The sequence below is a fragment of the Paroedura picta genome, chromosome 5 (assembly GCF_049243985.1).
Source record: "Paroedura picta isolate Pp20150507F chromosome 5, Ppicta_v3.0, whole genome shotgun sequence".
Lineage (NCBI taxonomy): Eukaryota > Metazoa > Chordata > Lepidosauria > Squamata > Gekkonidae > Paroedura > Paroedura picta.
Genome location: NC_135373.1, coordinates 37,267,229 through 37,284,542, shown reverse-complemented (window position 1 = coordinate 37,284,542; position 17,314 = coordinate 37,267,229). Strand labels below are relative to the sequence as shown.

The following is a 17,314-nucleotide window of genomic DNA, read 5'->3' as shown; positions in this document are numbered from 1 at the left end:
GCATTATCCAACATGATCCAAAGTGCATTATCCAACATCCAACATGTTTTTTTTTAATTGACTGTCTCGTCGCTAGAGCTGGGTTTTGGTCTTATATCTCACTGGGGTTCTTAACGTTTTATTGTAACCTGCCGTGAGATGCTGTGCAATAGCGGCGGGTAATAAATCCAAGTTAGAAATAAATAAAATAAAAAATGTGCCAGATGGGCCTAGGCCACGCCTAATGCTCCAGTAACAATGCTGCCATTTCCATGCCAGCTTGAAGGGAAGACCCAACCAGTTCCTTCTCACCTTGAAGAAAGTCATGGTGGCCCCATCTTTCACGGCTCCATATTCAATTTTGGTCTGCTTGGCCAGATCGTCAGCCGAGTCGATCGGGGATTCCATTCTCTCCACAGTCAAGAAGGCAGCTAGGTTGGCCGTGTAGGAAGAGATGATGATGAGGGTGAAAAACCACCAGATGCCTCCGATGATGCGTGTGGAGAGAGCTTTGGGCATCAGCTCAGAACCTGAGAAGAGATGAGAGCAGAGCAGGGTTAGGAGGAAAGGAAGCGGGGGAAAAGAGGAGAAACCACATGTGAGTCCTAAGCGTTAGATACTTTTATGTGCCTTATAATCATGACCCTGTGTTGGTTTTCCAAAGGTTAGAAATCTTGTGTTCCTGCCTGATTCCCACCCACCCCTTTGTAGATCTGTTCTTTTGACCTCTGATCTCTTAGCAATATTATCCTAATCGGGAGGGAGTAGGTTCTCCATGTTTGGAAATTTTTAAACAGCGCCTGGATAGACATCTGACAGAGAGGCTGATTCTGTGAAGGCTCAAGGGGGTGGCAGGTTACAATGGATGAGCAATTGGGTTGTGAGTGTCCTGCACAGTGCAGGGGGTTGGACTAGATGACCCATGAGGTCCCTTCCAACTCTATGATTCTATGATTCCATGATTCTAAGGGCTGGTGCCACCTTACCTTTCAGGGAAGAGTTTCATGGTTTGTTTTTCTGGTGGGAATGTAGGATATATTCTGAACACAGGTCAGAAAGAGAGAACTATGTTGGAGAGCAGACCTGATGAACTCTCTTCAAAATTCTAGACCCTGACCTTTTCCCTACTTTATCCTACAAAGGGAGGACTCAGTTACTTGCATCATCTGCTCCTGCAGCCATCAAGAGGATCATCCTGAATAAAGACTGGGTGCTCTGTTAGCCAAAAGCTTTGAGTGTTTTCTCCCTGAGACATGTTCTCGGAAAGGGGAGGGGAGGGCTGCCTATTCTAGGCTCTCCCGTAACATTCTCCTTTGCCAAATTGTTGCACAAACTAAATGAGCCAGGCAACTGTGCACAAGGAAGTATTCATCACCCTCGTCCCCAGTAACATCTGCACAAATTCCCTCCTTGTTGCTCTTGACCTTGGGCACAGCCAGAAATTTATAGGGAACGTTCAAACCCAAGCAATTAACCAAGCTGCTTTCATGAGATTTAAGTAGCAAACCCTTCATGAACTTTTATGAGTGTTTTGTTCTCCCGTTTAAAATAAAAAAAGGCTTTTCCTTTAATACAGATTGTTTTTCAGAAAGGCTGCACTCCAGGGAGATTCTTCAAACACACAAGCAGTTTTTTTTTCTTTTTTAGAAAGGGTCCAATAGCGCGGAAGAGAAACCATCAAGGCCTAATGCTTTGAATGGCTGCTGGAAGATGGGAAATCAGAGCGCGACCATGAAAAAAGGTGTAACGGGCTTGTAATGACTTTGAGCAAACAGGGGCAAAAGAGCAGCTCTATTTTTGGACTCCCCCCCTCTCCAATGTCTATTAAAATCAGAGAGGGGGAGGAGGAATTAGGGCACCCAACAGCATTCCAAAACATTGCACAATTGGAGCACTGCCTGGGCACATGCGTCCAATCTGGATGCCAGAGATCTGGGGTCAAAGCACTCCCCAGGAATGATGTCTGAAGGAACTCCAGACCCTGTCCGAAAGCATCTGTTATGCCTCCCCTTCCTACCCCCACACATTGGCTCCCTGCAGCGCCACACTGAGCCCCACACTGCCCTTGGCTAACACTGGGCAAGTGGGCAGCCATTTGCCCCATGGACAGCAGTTGCTTGTGCATGTAACCATTTGGCCAGCTGGCTATGTCTACCACACTACCCTGTTTGGCTTTCCTCATTGTTTAAGGCTGCCAACTTTCAGGTGTATGTACACAGGGGAAAAACCCATATGGCTTAATAAATCTTGCAGGTAACAGAAGAATTCATGTGTTAAACATGAAGAAAAGTTCTTATCTCCAGAGACTTTAAACATCATAATTAAAACAACCAAAGAGTATTCCTAGGTAATGTCTAGTTTCGTTGTTAGACTTCCTCAGCTTTGTAAAAATGATTGCTGTAAATTACGAAAAAATATGTCATTATTCCATTACTACAACAGAATGTAAAAAGTTACAATTCTTCTGTCACCTGCGATATTTATTGAGACACCCCCCACCCCTGTTTGCATATATCATCCACTTTGTCATCTTCAACCTCCAGGTGTGACAAAACAGACCAGGAATCACCATGCAAAAAAGCCCTGTATAATGAACTCAAAATCAAAACTCAAAAGTGTTTTTTAGAAAACTATTATATTCAAATACTAAGTGCATGTAAATTTTACGCAATTGCTGTTAATTTCCTATTTCAGATCTCACACAGCAATTTTGTAAAATTTACATGCATTTGTTTCCAAGCCGGGCTTTTTTGCACAGCGATTTCTGGTCTGTCGGGTTACATCCACACATTCTGCAACCCCCTTGATAGTTCCTCACTACCAACCTCCAGCTATGGCCTGGAAACCACCTGGAATTACAACCAACCTCCAGATGACAGAAGTCAGTTCCTCCGGAGAAAACATCAGCTCTGGAGGGTGGGTGATATCACCCTGACCTCCCTCCCCTTCCCCTACTGGACTCCACCCCCAAATTTCCTGACCTGGAATTTGAAGCTTACTTGCTACTATGCCACAAAAGCCAAAACTCTGCCTTTGAAAATGCAAGGTCCGAGACCTGCCGTGGAGTGAGGCTCACCCGCAACCTCAAGCCTCCTTTTCCTCTTTTGGCCCTCAAGCAAATGGCGCCAAATATCAGGCTTCGTCGTCAGAGCAACACAGATATTCCAGGGCCTGGACGCTCCCAGTGATTTCCTTCAGGGAATTTTGATCTCTGCACTTGGATTCCACTTTCCCAATTAATAACAGTGGGGAGCCTCTTGAGCAGGGCCATCCCCTTTTCTGGCTCCCACCAGCCTGGGCAGTGGGTCCTTCAGGCCTGGAGATCAACAGAAAAGTCCAACTCCTGGGGGGGTCAGTGGCAAAGCTGTCAGGGAGACCATGTGATCTGCCCCCCCCCCCCCCGTGCCTCCTGGATGGCGGAGAAGAGACACAAGCCAGTACTGACAAGCACGCCTTGTAATTGTTAAGAGACAAACGCCGCCATTTCAGAACCAATGTCTCTACTTGTCAATGCGTGGTGACAGAAGCTCCCCGGTCCTGCCTGGCTGCCTTGTGACAAGGAGGGAGAGGCTGCCCAACATTATTTGGAGGCTTGTGTGTTTTGTTTTTTTGACAAGTGCAACTGCATTTATCTTGCACCTGTCAACAAGGAAGATACACGCAACATGGGCATGCAGGTAAACAACAAACAAAAGCAGCATGGAGGCGGCAGTGGCTGGGGGAGGGGGTTGAGCGGCATGGGGAGGGATGGAGGGACGGGGGAAGCAGGGAATGAGCAGCCGTACCTTGCTGCATCAGGGCTCCCATCCCAAACCAGAAACTGTTGAGGAGGGTGAAGTTATTCTCAACGACATCAGATCCTGGGTTGCACGGGTGGGCATCGTACCATTCGTAAGGGCTGAACCTGTGCATGGAGAAGACAGGAGAAATTACTACTCTGACTGTGAGGTTTTTTTCCTGATATCCAGCCAGTACTGTTCAACACATAGTTTAAAGCCATTACTGCAGGTCATATCCTCTGCTGCCAATAGGAAGGTCCTCCAAGGGACCACCTTTTTGATACTTAAAATTAGCCAACAGGTCCTCTCTCAACCTCCTCTTCTCCAGACTGAACATTCCCATGTCCCTAGCCTTTCCTCTTAGGGCTTGGTCCCCAGGCCCTGGATCACCCTCTTTGCTCTCTTCTGCACCCTCTCAGTTTTGCCGAGGTCTTTCTTCTTCTCCTTTCCCCTTTCAACACCCTCTCTCAGTTTGCATAGCTGACATATTTGAAACTGGGCAGGTGCTGAAGTTACAGACCCTTCAAAGAGATTCTGGCTTATTTATTCTTTTTTTTTAATTACTTGATATATACTTCCCTTGCTCCCCAACTGGGATCCATGTTAGCTGATGTATTTCTCCTCTCCTCCATGTTAACCTCCTGTGAGGTAAGTTAGGCTGTAGGTAACCCTGTGAGGTAAGTTAGGCTGGCCAGCATGCTTCATTGGCAGAGCGAGGAACTGAACCTGATTCTCCCAAATGCTCGTCTGACACTCTAATCCAGCCTTTTCCCACCTTTTGACTATGGAGAAGTCCCTGAAATAAATTTTCAGGCTTCGAGGACCCCCGGAAGTGGCATCACCACCCACACCCCTCACCATCATTTCATTACTTCCCCCCACCTTTGTTACTACTACTACCGTGGTTCTGCCTCATGTAGGCCGGAGAGAAGGGAAGGAGCTGAGAAGGAAGCCCAGACCCCTCTGCCACAATCCCATGCCACAATCAGCTCCTCCCTTTGTATTTTTACACCCTTGGCCTACCCAATGAGCCCTCTGGGTGGAGATGGCCGGTTCCCTAGCTTGGTGTAGTGGCTAGGAGTGCGGACTTCTAATCTGGCAAGCTGGGTTTGATTCTCCGCTCCCCCACATGCAGCCAGCTGGGTGACCTTGGACTCAACACAGCACTGAGAAAGCTGTTCTGACCGAGCAGGAATATCAGGGCTCTCTCAGCCTCACCCTCCTTCACAGGGTTTCTGTTGTGGGGAAAGGAAAGAGAAGGTGAATGTAAGCTGCTTTGAGACTCCTTTGGAGCATATAAGAACCAACTCTTCTTCTTCTTCTTCTTCACCCTCCCTCACAGGGTGTCTGTTGCAGGGAGAGGAAAGGGAAGGCGATTGTAAGCCGCTTTGAGACTCCTTTGGGTAGAGAAAAGTGGCATATAAGAACCAACTCTTCTTCTTGTGCCCAAGCCCATTAATGCAGGAGAGGGCTGGGATTCCTTGCTCTACCAATTGCCCCACACTGGCTCTTCTGGCGGAGCGCTGTCACATCTATAAGCCCTAATAATCTGCCTTTCTGTCTCTTCTGATTCACAGCTACAGTCAAGCAGGGACAGCTGCGCACAGCCTGTGGATTGAGGAAGGTGCACAGACAGCAATTTTACATAAGGCGAGAGATGCTAATGCCTTCAGAGGTATTTGTTCACATTTCCCAGGGGTCTTGTACTTTGTAAGACGATGAAATAAAATTAAACAAAAACATAATTGGCGCGAGCACTTGGGAACCAAACATATTAATTATGATCATCTCGGCTTCTTTCAGGAATCCCCCCGGCTTTGCAAAGAAACCCTGCCTCCCCTCCAAATCTCAAAGCTGCAATCGACCCTGGAGACCTGGGGGCTGACTTTGGGAGTTTTTAGCCATCTGCTTCAGTCACTCCCAAGCATTTTGGCAGACACCATGCTCTTCAACTGCGTCAGGCATCGGCATTCCTAGCAGCAGAGATGTGTTTGCAGGGTGGCTAGCTATAGGCTGACTGGAGCTGAAGCCACTTCAGGCGTGCGTGGGGCAGGACTGCTCAGGAGTCCATGCCCAGCAAGCCACGATTTAAGCCCCTCGTCTGCACCAGGGCCTTTGCCACGCTACAAAATGTCACCGGGCAAAAGTGACAACATTGTGATCTGCCTCTGTCCTTTGTGACAGCTGGTGGAGTCAAGCGGAGGGGAGGCATCAATAGAGCTTCAAAGCCATGCCGAACCTTGAACAGATCAAAGTTTCCAAGCAGCCACAGAAACGATCTGCAATGGCCGTGACCTGTGATGGTGCAGACAGAGATGGAGGCCTATAACAAGAGACTCACGACTCTCAATTTAGCTGTGCCAGTTCTGGTAATGTTTGTCCCAGAGGACAAGAATGGGAAGGGTCAAGGCAAATCTTCCCTGCCGTAGCTTTGGAAGGCTCATGTCTGGATGGCCCAGGCGACCTCAATCTCATCAGATCTTGGAAGCTATGTAGGGTCACCTTGGATGGGACACCACCAAGGAAGCAGGAGTTGTTGCACAGAGGGAGGTGATTGCAAACCACCTCTGTTCACCGCTACTCTACAAGGCTGCCATAAATTGGCTGCAATTTGATGACATTTCCCCCCACCAATCCCAAGCTAGGCCCAATCTCAGTGGATCTCAGAAGCTAAGCAGGGTCGGCCTGGATGGGAAACCACCAAGGAAGTCCAGGGTTCCTAGACAGGGCCAGGCAACTGGACACCCCCTCCGTTCCTCCCTTGACTTCAAAGTCCAATGAAGGCTTGCCATGAGTTGGCTGTGACTTGATGCCGATTATTACTCCATATCTCCATGAAGGAAATCACTGTTTCTCTTTATAGGAAAAGAGCCAAAGTAAAGAGATTCCAATTCGTCCGACACTGGGCAGGGAGCAGGTGTTGAGCACAACATGGGCTTGCCTTCCTTCCATTGCTCCATCCCCAGAAAAGGCATTTGTCGTATCTCCCCCGCCCCATCCCCGACATGACAAGATTCCCATGTACATCAAGTGGCCTTTTTCAGGGATGATAAATCTTCACGGTTGGGCTCCGATGCCTCCCCACACGTTTGCCATCCCACCCCTCTTTTCCAAGCGCCGCTAAGCCGATCCAGATGTGCCAGAGCAAACAAAGTCAGCCTGCTCCCCGCAGAGCTGATTTTGACAAGTGCATTACATGAAATTAGGGTATTAGGCACTAAGCTCAGGTAATCGCCTCCAAATGCTATAATGGCCTCGGGGAGCCTGCGGAGGCGTGAACTGCTGGGAAGATTGGGGGCTAATGGAGAAAGCGTCGCTGCCATTCTGTGTCCTGGGCTGGACAGGCTGCAGTCTGGAAGGTGACCCCGGAGAGGTGGTGCGCCAATGCTCAATGTCCTCCCCTCCCCAATTAATTTCCATTAACCCAAGATTGGGATGTGGGTGGGTGGCAATCATTCTGATTAGGAAGCAGCAACTGATTGCATTTAACTCAACAATATGCTGTGCCGCTGCTTTCTCTCACCGGGTGGCCTGGATCCCATCCCCACCCCCAATCACTGTAGTTCTTAGTGCTGGTTTGGCCAATCCAAGCACTTGCCTTCAATGAACATGTCAGTGACCTCCTCTTCTACCACTAGACTGTGCGGAAGTGGCCAATGGGTGAAGAAGAATGCAATCGAGAGACCGCAAACAGCAGGTCCATCCCTGTCCACTGATTCCTTTTATAACCCTGGGCATGAAGCCCACGGTCAGCTACAATGCATTGTCTGGGGAATGTTGCTGTTGTTAGTTACAAAGTCGTGTCCAACCCATTGCGACCCCATGGACAATGATCCTCCAGGCCTTCCTGTCCTCTACCGTTCCCCAGAGTCCATTTAAGCTCACACTGACTGCTTCAGTGACTCCATCCAGCCACCATATTCTCTGTCGTCCCCTTCTTCTTTTGCCCTCGATCGCTCCCAGCATTAGGCTCTTCTCCAGGGAGTCTGGGGAACAGGAGGCCAAAATATCCTAAAATCCACTGCCATCTTTAAGACAGAGAGAGATGGAGATGGCGGTCCATGGAGCAAGGCAGCTGGGCGTCTTGTCCAAGACCTGCCTTTGCAAAAGAATGCACTCCAGCTAATCTTTTCTGGAGGGCGCTTTTCTGCCCTTCGTTTTTGAAGGCAGCTGGTTGCTGAGCTTAACATATTATATTGGAAGGCCTCCCACAGCCTAAACCAAATCCACCCTTCTGTAACTCAGGAAGTTGAATTAACATCACACAAGGGAGCGCCATCTTCTCAGGTTGTCCCTTTGTGCTCCCCTAGCCTTTCACATGTACTGGCATATGCAGGGAAAGAGTGTTCATGCCTGAAGGGGGCAGGGGGGACAGGCAAGGCCACACAAGGGGAAGGGGATAAACTTGGCCAAGTCAGTCACTGAAAAGTTCTGGGGAAGAGGATGGGGGTTGGGGGCAGATGTCAGGGCAACTGGGGAGAGCTCACACTCTGCTTCCGGTAGTGGCCAAGGCAGGGCAACCAGGATGCTGACTGGAATCCCCAGACTCAGGGAATCTTGCAGGATGTGATGAATAGGGAGGGAATCTGGGCAAGATATTGAAGGGAGTAGGCTGGGGCTGCCGAGGGTGCAGCAGGTGAGGCTGGGGATGAAGCAGCCCAGTGAGGGTAGTGTCTTTCTTTTTCCTGACTGGGAAAGGGTTTATTTATTGGTATCGCAGGCCACAGCTGACAACCCCTAGGACGAATCGGAGGGTGGGGTCCGGTGCACCGACGTCACACCAGTGCGCTAATGTCTCCCATGCCACTTCAGTCTGGGTAACTGGGAAGTGGTTAGGTCTGATCCTACTGCTAGTTCTCTGGGTCTTGTCTTACCTAGCTATCACAAAAAGCACACAGCTGACTCCGAGGTACGCAAGGAGGATGTACATCCAAATGTCAGGAGACAGAGGGCTGAGGAACGAAAAGACGCTGGGGTTGGTCCCGTTGGCCTTCCGGTAGAGAATGCTGATCCCCAGCGTCATGAAGGGCTTGGAGAAGTCGATCGCTTTTTCCCGGATGTGAGTGATGGTCAACGGCGCAACGGCCAGATCTGCTTTCTGTGGGGCCGATGTGACAGGAGGGAAGGAGGGAAGGAGAGAGAAAGAGAGAGAGAAAGCAGTTGTTAGAAACGGTGAGAGGAACGGGCAACAACAAGGGCAGGGCATTCCTTGGGTTTTGTGAAGACAGCTGTGTCTCACCCGGGAACGGCTTTGAAAAACCGATCTTGCTGAAATCATGTCAGGGGGACAAAAACCGTGTTTCAAAACTCAGGCGATGCCAAGGGAGAATTGCAATCAAAAGCTGAAACACAGGAAAGAAATCTGAATGATTCCAAGGCTGCATGTTGGAATTTGGATTTGCTAAAGCTTGAGGAGAGTAACTTGAGCCTTTCATGGACATATTCTGGGCTCCTCACCCTTCCTGTATCGTGTCTATTGTCTTTTCCTTCTACAGAATAGACTTTCATTGAGGTTCTGGGTCAGTCTAGGGCAAGGGTGGCCAAACTGTGGCTCTCCAGATATCCGTGGTCTACAGTTATCAGAATCCTGCTGGCAGGAGCTCATGGGAATTTAGTCCATGCACACCTGGAGAGCCACAGTTTGGCCACCCCAAGTCTACAGCGTCCTTTGAGATGCACCTAAAACATTTTTGGTAGTGGTCCCAAGCCCTTGAGGATTACTGCAGACTGACACCAGCAGGTGGGCTCTTCAATACAATTAGAACTCTTGGGGTTGGGGCTCCTGGAAAAGAGGGCTACCCTTACCACCTGTGTTCGTGGTCTGTATCCTACCACTCTACTCCCAGCGTTTGCTGGCAGGGGTTCATGGGAATTGTAGTCCATGAACATCTGGAGGACCACAGGTTGACTACGCCTGCTCTTGGAGTTGGTTGGTTGGAGGGATGTTTTGTTGTTGTTTTTTAAACTTTTGGTGAGGAGGTGAGTTGGAGGGGGGGGTTACTCCTTTTGGGTTGTTTGGGGTATTGTCTGGTCAATGGTGATCTTCTTGAATGCCCAGGATATCCCTGGACACTTTGGGATGCAGACTAGTTTGTCCTAATGATACCTAGCATGGCCAATGGCAGCACCTGTTCTACATACCAGGCAGGCAGTACATTCTGGGGAGGATGGGCGCTTTTAATGTTCCTCTAGAAATATTGTCAACCAACTGGAGTTCCTTCTCAACTTCCAGGTGTAGTGATTAGGAAAGTAATGAGATAGCAGTTGGAACTGAGGCTCAGTGGTAGAGCATCTGCCTTGCATGCAGTAGGTCCGAAGATTAATGCCTGACACACCTAGTGAGTTGTGAGGTAGAAGATATCTTCTGAAGACCCTGGAGAGCCGCTGCCAGTCAATATGCACATGGATTTTGTGAAAATGGATTTTGGCTTTCTGAAAGGTTTTCATATTTGGGGGTCTTCCCTCATGGTCCACAAAGGAGCCTCTTGTGGCGCAGAGTGGTGAGGCAGCCGACATGCTGTCTGAAGCTCTGACCATGAGGCTGGGAGTTCAATCCCAGCAGCCGGCTCTAGGTCGACTCAGCCTTCCATCCTTCCGAGGTTGGTAAAATGAGTACCCAGATTGCTGGGGGGTTAAACGGTAATGACTGGGGAAGGCACGGTCAAACTGCCCCGTATTGAGTCTGCTAAGAAAACGCTAGAGGGCATCACCCCAAGGGTCAGACATGACTCAGTGCTTGCACAGGGGATGCCTTTATCTTTACCTCATGGTCCACACTAGCCTGATCTGGTGGAAACCCAAAAGTTAAGCAGGGTCATTATCTGGATGGGAGATCACCAAGGAAATCTGGGGCAGCCGTGCACCTCTGCTCAGCTCTTCCCCTGAAAAACCTCACGAGGCAAAGCTCTGTGGGATAACTATGAGTCAGTTGTGACTCAAGAGCACGATCCACCTATACAGATGTTCTGCAGGATTCTCGAGGGCTCACGAAGCAGTAAGCAAGGCACTTCAAAACACCGAGAGGCCTTTACTGAAATGCAAAAACAGCAAATTGCTACAAATAGGTCACAATTTTATTGGGGGAAAAAAGAGTTAATTGGGATTTTTTTTAAAAATGAAGGGAAGATTACAAATCACATCTCAGAACTCCCATTCTCATCTGGTAGCCCTGAAGCGAGAGCATTAGGAATGAAGAAGGTGGATTTTAATAATCTCTCACAGAGGAGGCGGCAATGAATCCACTTAAGAAGTCACATATGAACAGGCAGGCATTACAGATTTTGATACCGACCCACCCGATTAGCATGCTGTTGGTCGAACTCATCCTTCTTCCAACATTTACAGCTATGGGGCTTTAAGGGCCAGTTGGCCCTTTAATTTCCAAGGGACATTCCAGGTGGGCCACTGACTTCTGGAAACAAACCCATCTATGTGGGGAGCAGAAGCCACTTGGCTTAACCCCAGCCAGCCAGGGTCACTCACTGCCTCTTCTTAAGGTGCTGCCAGCTGCCTCTGAGCCAGAGTGGTTCTGGCCTGGGGTCTCAACATGCTCCTGGACATTGCAATGGCCAATTCAGCCCTGCTGATGCAGCCACCAGACACAAAACAGGCAAGATCCCAAGAATGGCTGGTTCCGCCTCAAGACAGTGCTTGATGCTGTCCAGCCATGAGTGCGAGAAGCATGGAGCCATCCAGGCCTTGGAACGAAATCATCATAGCAGCAATAATACTGAACCACTCCTGAAATCAAGGCCAGGAAACCCAACAGCAGAAAATAATTTGGACTGCAACAGAAAGAAGAAAAGAACTGGAGGAAGTTAAAAGCTTGCTGTAAAACTACACTGAAAGAGCAAGACAAGTTTGAGACTTATGACCCAGCTTGAATTTAAAAAACAACATCCCCCCCCCAATACTAATTACTAGGTTATCATCACCCATCCTTAATAAACGACTGAGCAAAGAGCAGCTTTGGATCTCATGCTAAAAGGACAACATCTTCTGCACCAGGCAGATGGTGGAGGGAGGTGTGAAGGAAAACACTGACAAGCCCTGTTCCCGATGAGTGCACGAGTGGCTGGTAAACCCTACTGCTGTTCCAGGTCCCCTCCCGGTGACAATGCCCTTTCCCTTACTCTCAGGAAGCACCAGAAAACATCTGGGTAGTAACCAGCAAGTTCAAAGAGCATCTCCTGCTGGACTTGCACACCTGTATTGCCATTTAGAGGTTCTCTCTAAAGCAGGGGTAGTCAAACTGCGGCCCTCCAGATGTCCATGAACTACAATTCCCATTGGTAGTTTGACTGCCCCTGCTCTAAAGCATGGAAAGAAAACATTTCCCATTGATTTTAATGGCACCATAGATTATTATGGTGCTGAATCGATTTGGATTTGGCCAATTCAATTTGGCCGAATAAAAGTCAGGGAAGGGTGTTTCGGGCACTTTGTACTTGAGCCAAATTGATTTGGGCTGAATCTGACACAGTCTACTTTTATTTTATTTTTTTGCACATGTCTACTGCCAACCCTACACCCGACCCGCTGCTGGGGGCCAGGGTACATCTGACAACCCTAATCTGGAGTGCCATAAAATGTGGGAATGATGTGGTCCCTAGGTCAAGGTGTCCTTCTCCATGGCATGTGCATTCCTGCTCAAAAGCCATAAAGAAAGAGCTTTCCCCACACCATTAGGGTCATTCTGATCTTCCTGCCTCAAGACAAGACTCTCTAGCCATTTGGTGGCCCACAGCTCTGTCCCTGGAGGTGCAATGCGAGAGAAAGGTGTGAGATGTCCCCCGCCCCACCTGCTCACTGTTTGCCCAACTAAAAACTAAATGATCTGTGCTTGGCGGATGAATATACCAGTCCTCTCTTCCTGCCATTAATTCCTCCACAGGGGTGTACCCCCCAAAACAGCAGCCCCCCACCTCTGAAGGGATGTAAAATGACAGACTATGATGAAGACCCTCATTGTCCAGCAGGAGTAGCTTGTGATGCCTCCTTCCCAGAGCAGGGCTCAGAGGTCCAGGGAGGCCCTCATTTATTTTACTTTAGGCATCTACACATCATGTTACCCCACAACATTAGGGTTCAAAGCTGTGCTTTCTATAATGGGAGCGTCTAGCAGTGTTGTTGCCCTGACGTGGACTGACCAGGCCAGCCCAATCTTTTTGTGTTCCTGGAAGCTAAGCAGGCTTGGCCTAGCTAGTATCTGGATAGGAGACCTCCAACAGATGTCACCATCTCTGAACTTCTCTTTGCCTTGATGGCAGCCAAAATGAGAAGAAGCAGTGTTGTTGCTTTCTGAACCAGTGGGAAGTTCTGCGCCATCTTCAAAAGCAGCCCAGTGTAGAGCAACGCATGGTAATTGAGTGTGGAAGAGATCAGAACTATGAAATCAGCCATTGTTGCCATGGGCTGTAGATGCCCATCAGAACACACAGCTATAGCAGCACCCTTGAAGCATGATCGTGCTCCTACATTTGCCAAAATTCTCCAAGATATCCTCGTATATACAGAGCTCTTCCGCCAGGTCTATGGTTGAGGTCAGCATGGCAAGGAAGATCTGACAGGCTCCCCCCTAGTGTTAATAACATACACTTATTGGAGATCTGTGTTCTTCCTCGTGCTCCTATATTAGTTCTTGGTGGGGTTAGAGGGATTTCTCCATTACGGTTTTTATTGTTAATATGTATATATATATATTGTTACGTCCAGTATGGTTTTAATGGAGTTTTTAATGGAGTTTTCATTTCGGACGAATTTGTGATCCGCCAGGAGCCAGAAATGAGAGTGGCAGACAATAAGTCTAATAATAATAATAATAATAATAATAATAATAATAAGAAGAAGAAGAAGAAGAAGAAGAAGAAGAAGAAGAAATGAATGAATGAATGAATGAATGAATGAATGAATGAATGAATGAATGAAGGTGAACTCCTTCCACGGCCTCACTACAGCCAGCCAGAGGCAAAGTTTTGCTCCTGAGCAGACTGCAAGGGCACAGGGAATGCACCGTGCACAGGAGACCATTGGCTCCTGTGGCCAGCATAGCATTCTTTGGCTTGATGCTGGTGGCATTTAATTAAGGATTTGCTGACCTTGGGGATCTCAGCCAAAAAAAAAAAAAGCTGCAAGAAAGGAGAGGAAATGAGACTTCACTTCTCATGCTCTTGACTCTGAACACTGCAAAGTCAATCCTGAGCTTTGGAGCCCTTCCCTCCCCCGAAAATACCCAGAAAAGCAGCAGGTGTGTATTTGGTGGAAAGCATCTTGCCATTATTTTCTAAGCAATTATCAAAAGTGCCTGAAGGGTCCATCTTTTTTTACAATGCCACATTTCAAAGACTCATTCCTAGCACTTTGTTAAATTACCTAGCAGCAGGAGGGATTCTTAATTTGGCTCCCCCCCAGACCTCAGATCCCACAACTATTTGCAACGTGAGAATTATCTGAGGATGTGCAGAGTGCATTCCCCCCATACAGAGTAACTTCCAGTCCCTGCATCCATGAACTGATAAGTGAACTCATGGGGGGGGGGGGGGAGAATCAGAGAAGAATCGGACCACTGCAAGGTTGTATTGTTGTTTTAACTGTGATTTTAATAGTACAAATGTATAATTGTGTCATGTGCACCACCCTAAGCCTGCTTGCAGGGAGGCGTGGCATATAAAACCAATATTAAATAAATAATAAGTGGATGGGGGGTGGGGAGGACCCTTCAGACTAGAGAGCAAATCTGTTGCAGGCAGGGTTGAGCCCCAATGCTCTTTTTGTTAGGTGCAGTACAGCCGCCGGAGAACCGCTCTAGATGGGGGACTGAAAAACTAGCTCATGGTTCAGCGATGTTTCAGTTGGTCAGGACAAGGGCTCAACGCCTCTGCTTATCTCTTGCCTTGTAAGCCTAATGGAGCTGCCACAAGAGAGCGATGACTTGATGGCATTTTTCATCACCAATCAAAAAATAACCCCTGATGGCTAGATGCACTATCCTACGGGGCATACCTGCAGTGCTTTGATAACCGACTCTGGCTCGTGCAAACAAATCAGTGCCTTCCCCCGCTGAGCCTAAATACCTTCACAATTTTTGCAGGACTTGGAAACAGCAACATCCTGTTGGGTGTTTATCCAACTACCTCCCTCACCCTGAGTTCTTGACCCCTGCAAGCCTACAGTCCCAGTCGCCACAGCTTGGAAGCTAAGCAGAGGTCGTCCTGGTTAGCTCTCGGATGGGAGACCACCAAGGAAATCCAGGGTCGCTACACAGAGACACTCAGTGGTCGAACCGCCCCTGTTTGCCTCTTGTCTTGAAAACCCTGCGGAGCTGCCTGAGCTTGCGATGAATTGATAGCCCTTATAAGGAGTTCTTATAAGGAAATCTCTTTCCCCAAAGATCTGTTCAACATCCTGCTCATTGAAGTAACAAGACCTGACTGCAAAGTCCCCGGGGAACAGAACATGCACCTTCCCCTGGCAAGAAAGAAGTTTCACCCAAGAGCTGGATGGATGACTTTGGGGGGTTCTGGCAGCCCGTCGGCAGAGCACTCCGATGCCTCCTGTCCCCCCAGCCTGGATGCAACATGAGAGACAACTCATGTAGGCAGCAAGCTACTCAACAGCCAGCATTAGCCAAAAGTAGGAGGTGGAGAGGAGAATAATGCTGCTGTTTGCTTTCAGCTGATCCCATTTACTGTTCATATTATAGAAATGAATGGTTTGGAAGACCAGGAAAATAACGTAGATTTCATTGACATTGCTCAGTGACTGCAAAGAAAGGAATATGCAACAGGCTGCCCAATAGAAGAAGAAGAGTTCACCTTCCCTTCCTCTCCCCACACCAGACACCTTGTAAGGTAGGTGGGGCTGAGAGAGCTCTGACAGGACTGCTCTGGGAGAACAGCTCTAACAAGGCTGTGATGAGCCAAAGGTCACCCAGCTGGCTTCACAGGGAGGAGCAGCGGGGAATCCAATCTGGCTCACCAAATTAGAAGCGTTTGCTGGCAGGGGCTCCTGGGAATTGTAGTCCATGAACATCTGGAAGACCACAGGTTGACTACCCCTGCACTACACCATGCTGGCAGTGGTCAAACAGTGACTCATTGTCCCCATCCTGGCCACTGTCCTGGCCTTTTCTACCGAAATCTTTCATATCATAAACTTTTATTGTGCCCATGCAAACCTATTGTCCAATTTTCATCAAGTCTCCCCTCCCAGCTGGATTTCCGATTTGTCCCCCATTTCTCAGGTGTCTTTCTATGGTCCGTGTTCCCTAGGCTGCAGAAAAGCATGTGGTACAAAATCCTGGCATAACCACAACACTGACCACAAAACAATGTTACCTGGTCGCTCACGATGGGCACCACATGGAACACAAAGCACACGGGGAAAGGCTATCACAACATATGTGCAAAATCCACTCACAAAATATCACTAATACTTTCACAATTATTTAAAGTTTCCAAGACATATTGTTTTAATGAACAGCTCCCCAGGTAGGTTGAGAACCATTGGCCTACTGGGTCTTTCTGTTTTCCTACATGAATGTTTAACGCCCCTCAAAAGTTCTCCAGATGTTCTCCTGCCTTCAAATGCATCTTGCTTCAGGATACTCTAAACAAGGATTCTGATGATCACCTGCTCTCCCGCACAGGCTCAAAATTATGAGAGGCTTAAGGTGTTCTTTTATAAGAAGCCAGGAGAGAAAGAGGGAGACCGAACTTGATACGCATCGATTGGATGCTTTAGAATGCTTTTGGGCTGATCCTGCGTTGAGCAGGAGGTTGGACTAGATGGCCTGTATGGCCCCTTCCAACTCTATGATTCTATGATTGAATCAGGCAAGCCATGTCTGTCAGACCAAAGGATGGCTGTAACACAATAGGGTGTTACAGAGGTCACTAATTCATAGGACTGTCATAAGTCGAAGCGGCTTGATGGCATTTTAACACACAAGCAAGGAACCATTTCTTACTGTCCAGCTCCTCGTTCCTGTTCAATTCTTGCAATGTAAAGAAAAGGCACAGAATTGGGCCAGGACCACACTTGTTTGCTCCCTTCTCCAGGCAAAGGTTTGCTTTTGTACTATACTCCCCAGAGAGGAGAATATGAAGATTTAAGTGCGCTGGAATTTACTATTGATTTAGTGCTTGCTTCTTACGAGAGCGTTAAATCACCTCTCGGACCATCCCCTATGACAGCCATCCAGCCTGAGCTGCAGTTGCCAATGAAGAGCAATTTCCATTCAACCGGCCCGCTGGATTCGTGCCCATTTGGGGAATACTAGAGAAAGGGGCTTGCCTGTGCATAGGGTTGATTGCAAAATGGTCACAAATTGCAATTCTTAATGGCAGGGCTTTTTATATCCCTCTGGCTTTGTCCCAGCATGACCCTCCACAAGTGCGACATGGCAGTGTAGCTGCCAAGATCAGAGCTGCCAGTCCTTGCCCCAACAGTGGTGGGAACATTTGGTGGCAAAATGGCATTGCATGAGCTGCTATGATTTCTCCCCATTTCCCCTGATCTCTACGCCAAAAAATGGGGGGAGCAGTGTTGCACAACCT

The 17,314-nt window shown here is 48.3% G+C and overlaps 1 protein-coding gene across 4 annotated transcripts in view; it reads right to left on the bottom strand.

Annotated features, from left to right (window-relative positions):
• Nucleotides 1–17,314, bottom strand: part of GRIK3 (glutamate ionotropic receptor kainate type subunit 3) — a 250,049-nt gene that overhangs the window by 29,431 nt on the left and 203,304 nt on the right. For all 4 annotated transcript variants that reach the window (XM_077337278.1, XM_077337281.1, XM_077337280.1 and 1 more), the window contains exons 11-13: nucleotides 8,633–8,856; nucleotides 3,765–3,883; nucleotides 292–509 (exon numbers count right to left, since the gene is read on the bottom strand). In XM_077337278.1, coding sequence (XP_077193393.1) covers nucleotides 292–509; nucleotides 3,765–3,883; nucleotides 8,633–8,856 — 561 coding nt within the window. The remainder of the gene's footprint in view (nucleotides 1–291; nucleotides 510–3,764; nucleotides 3,884–8,632; nucleotides 8,857–17,314) is intronic.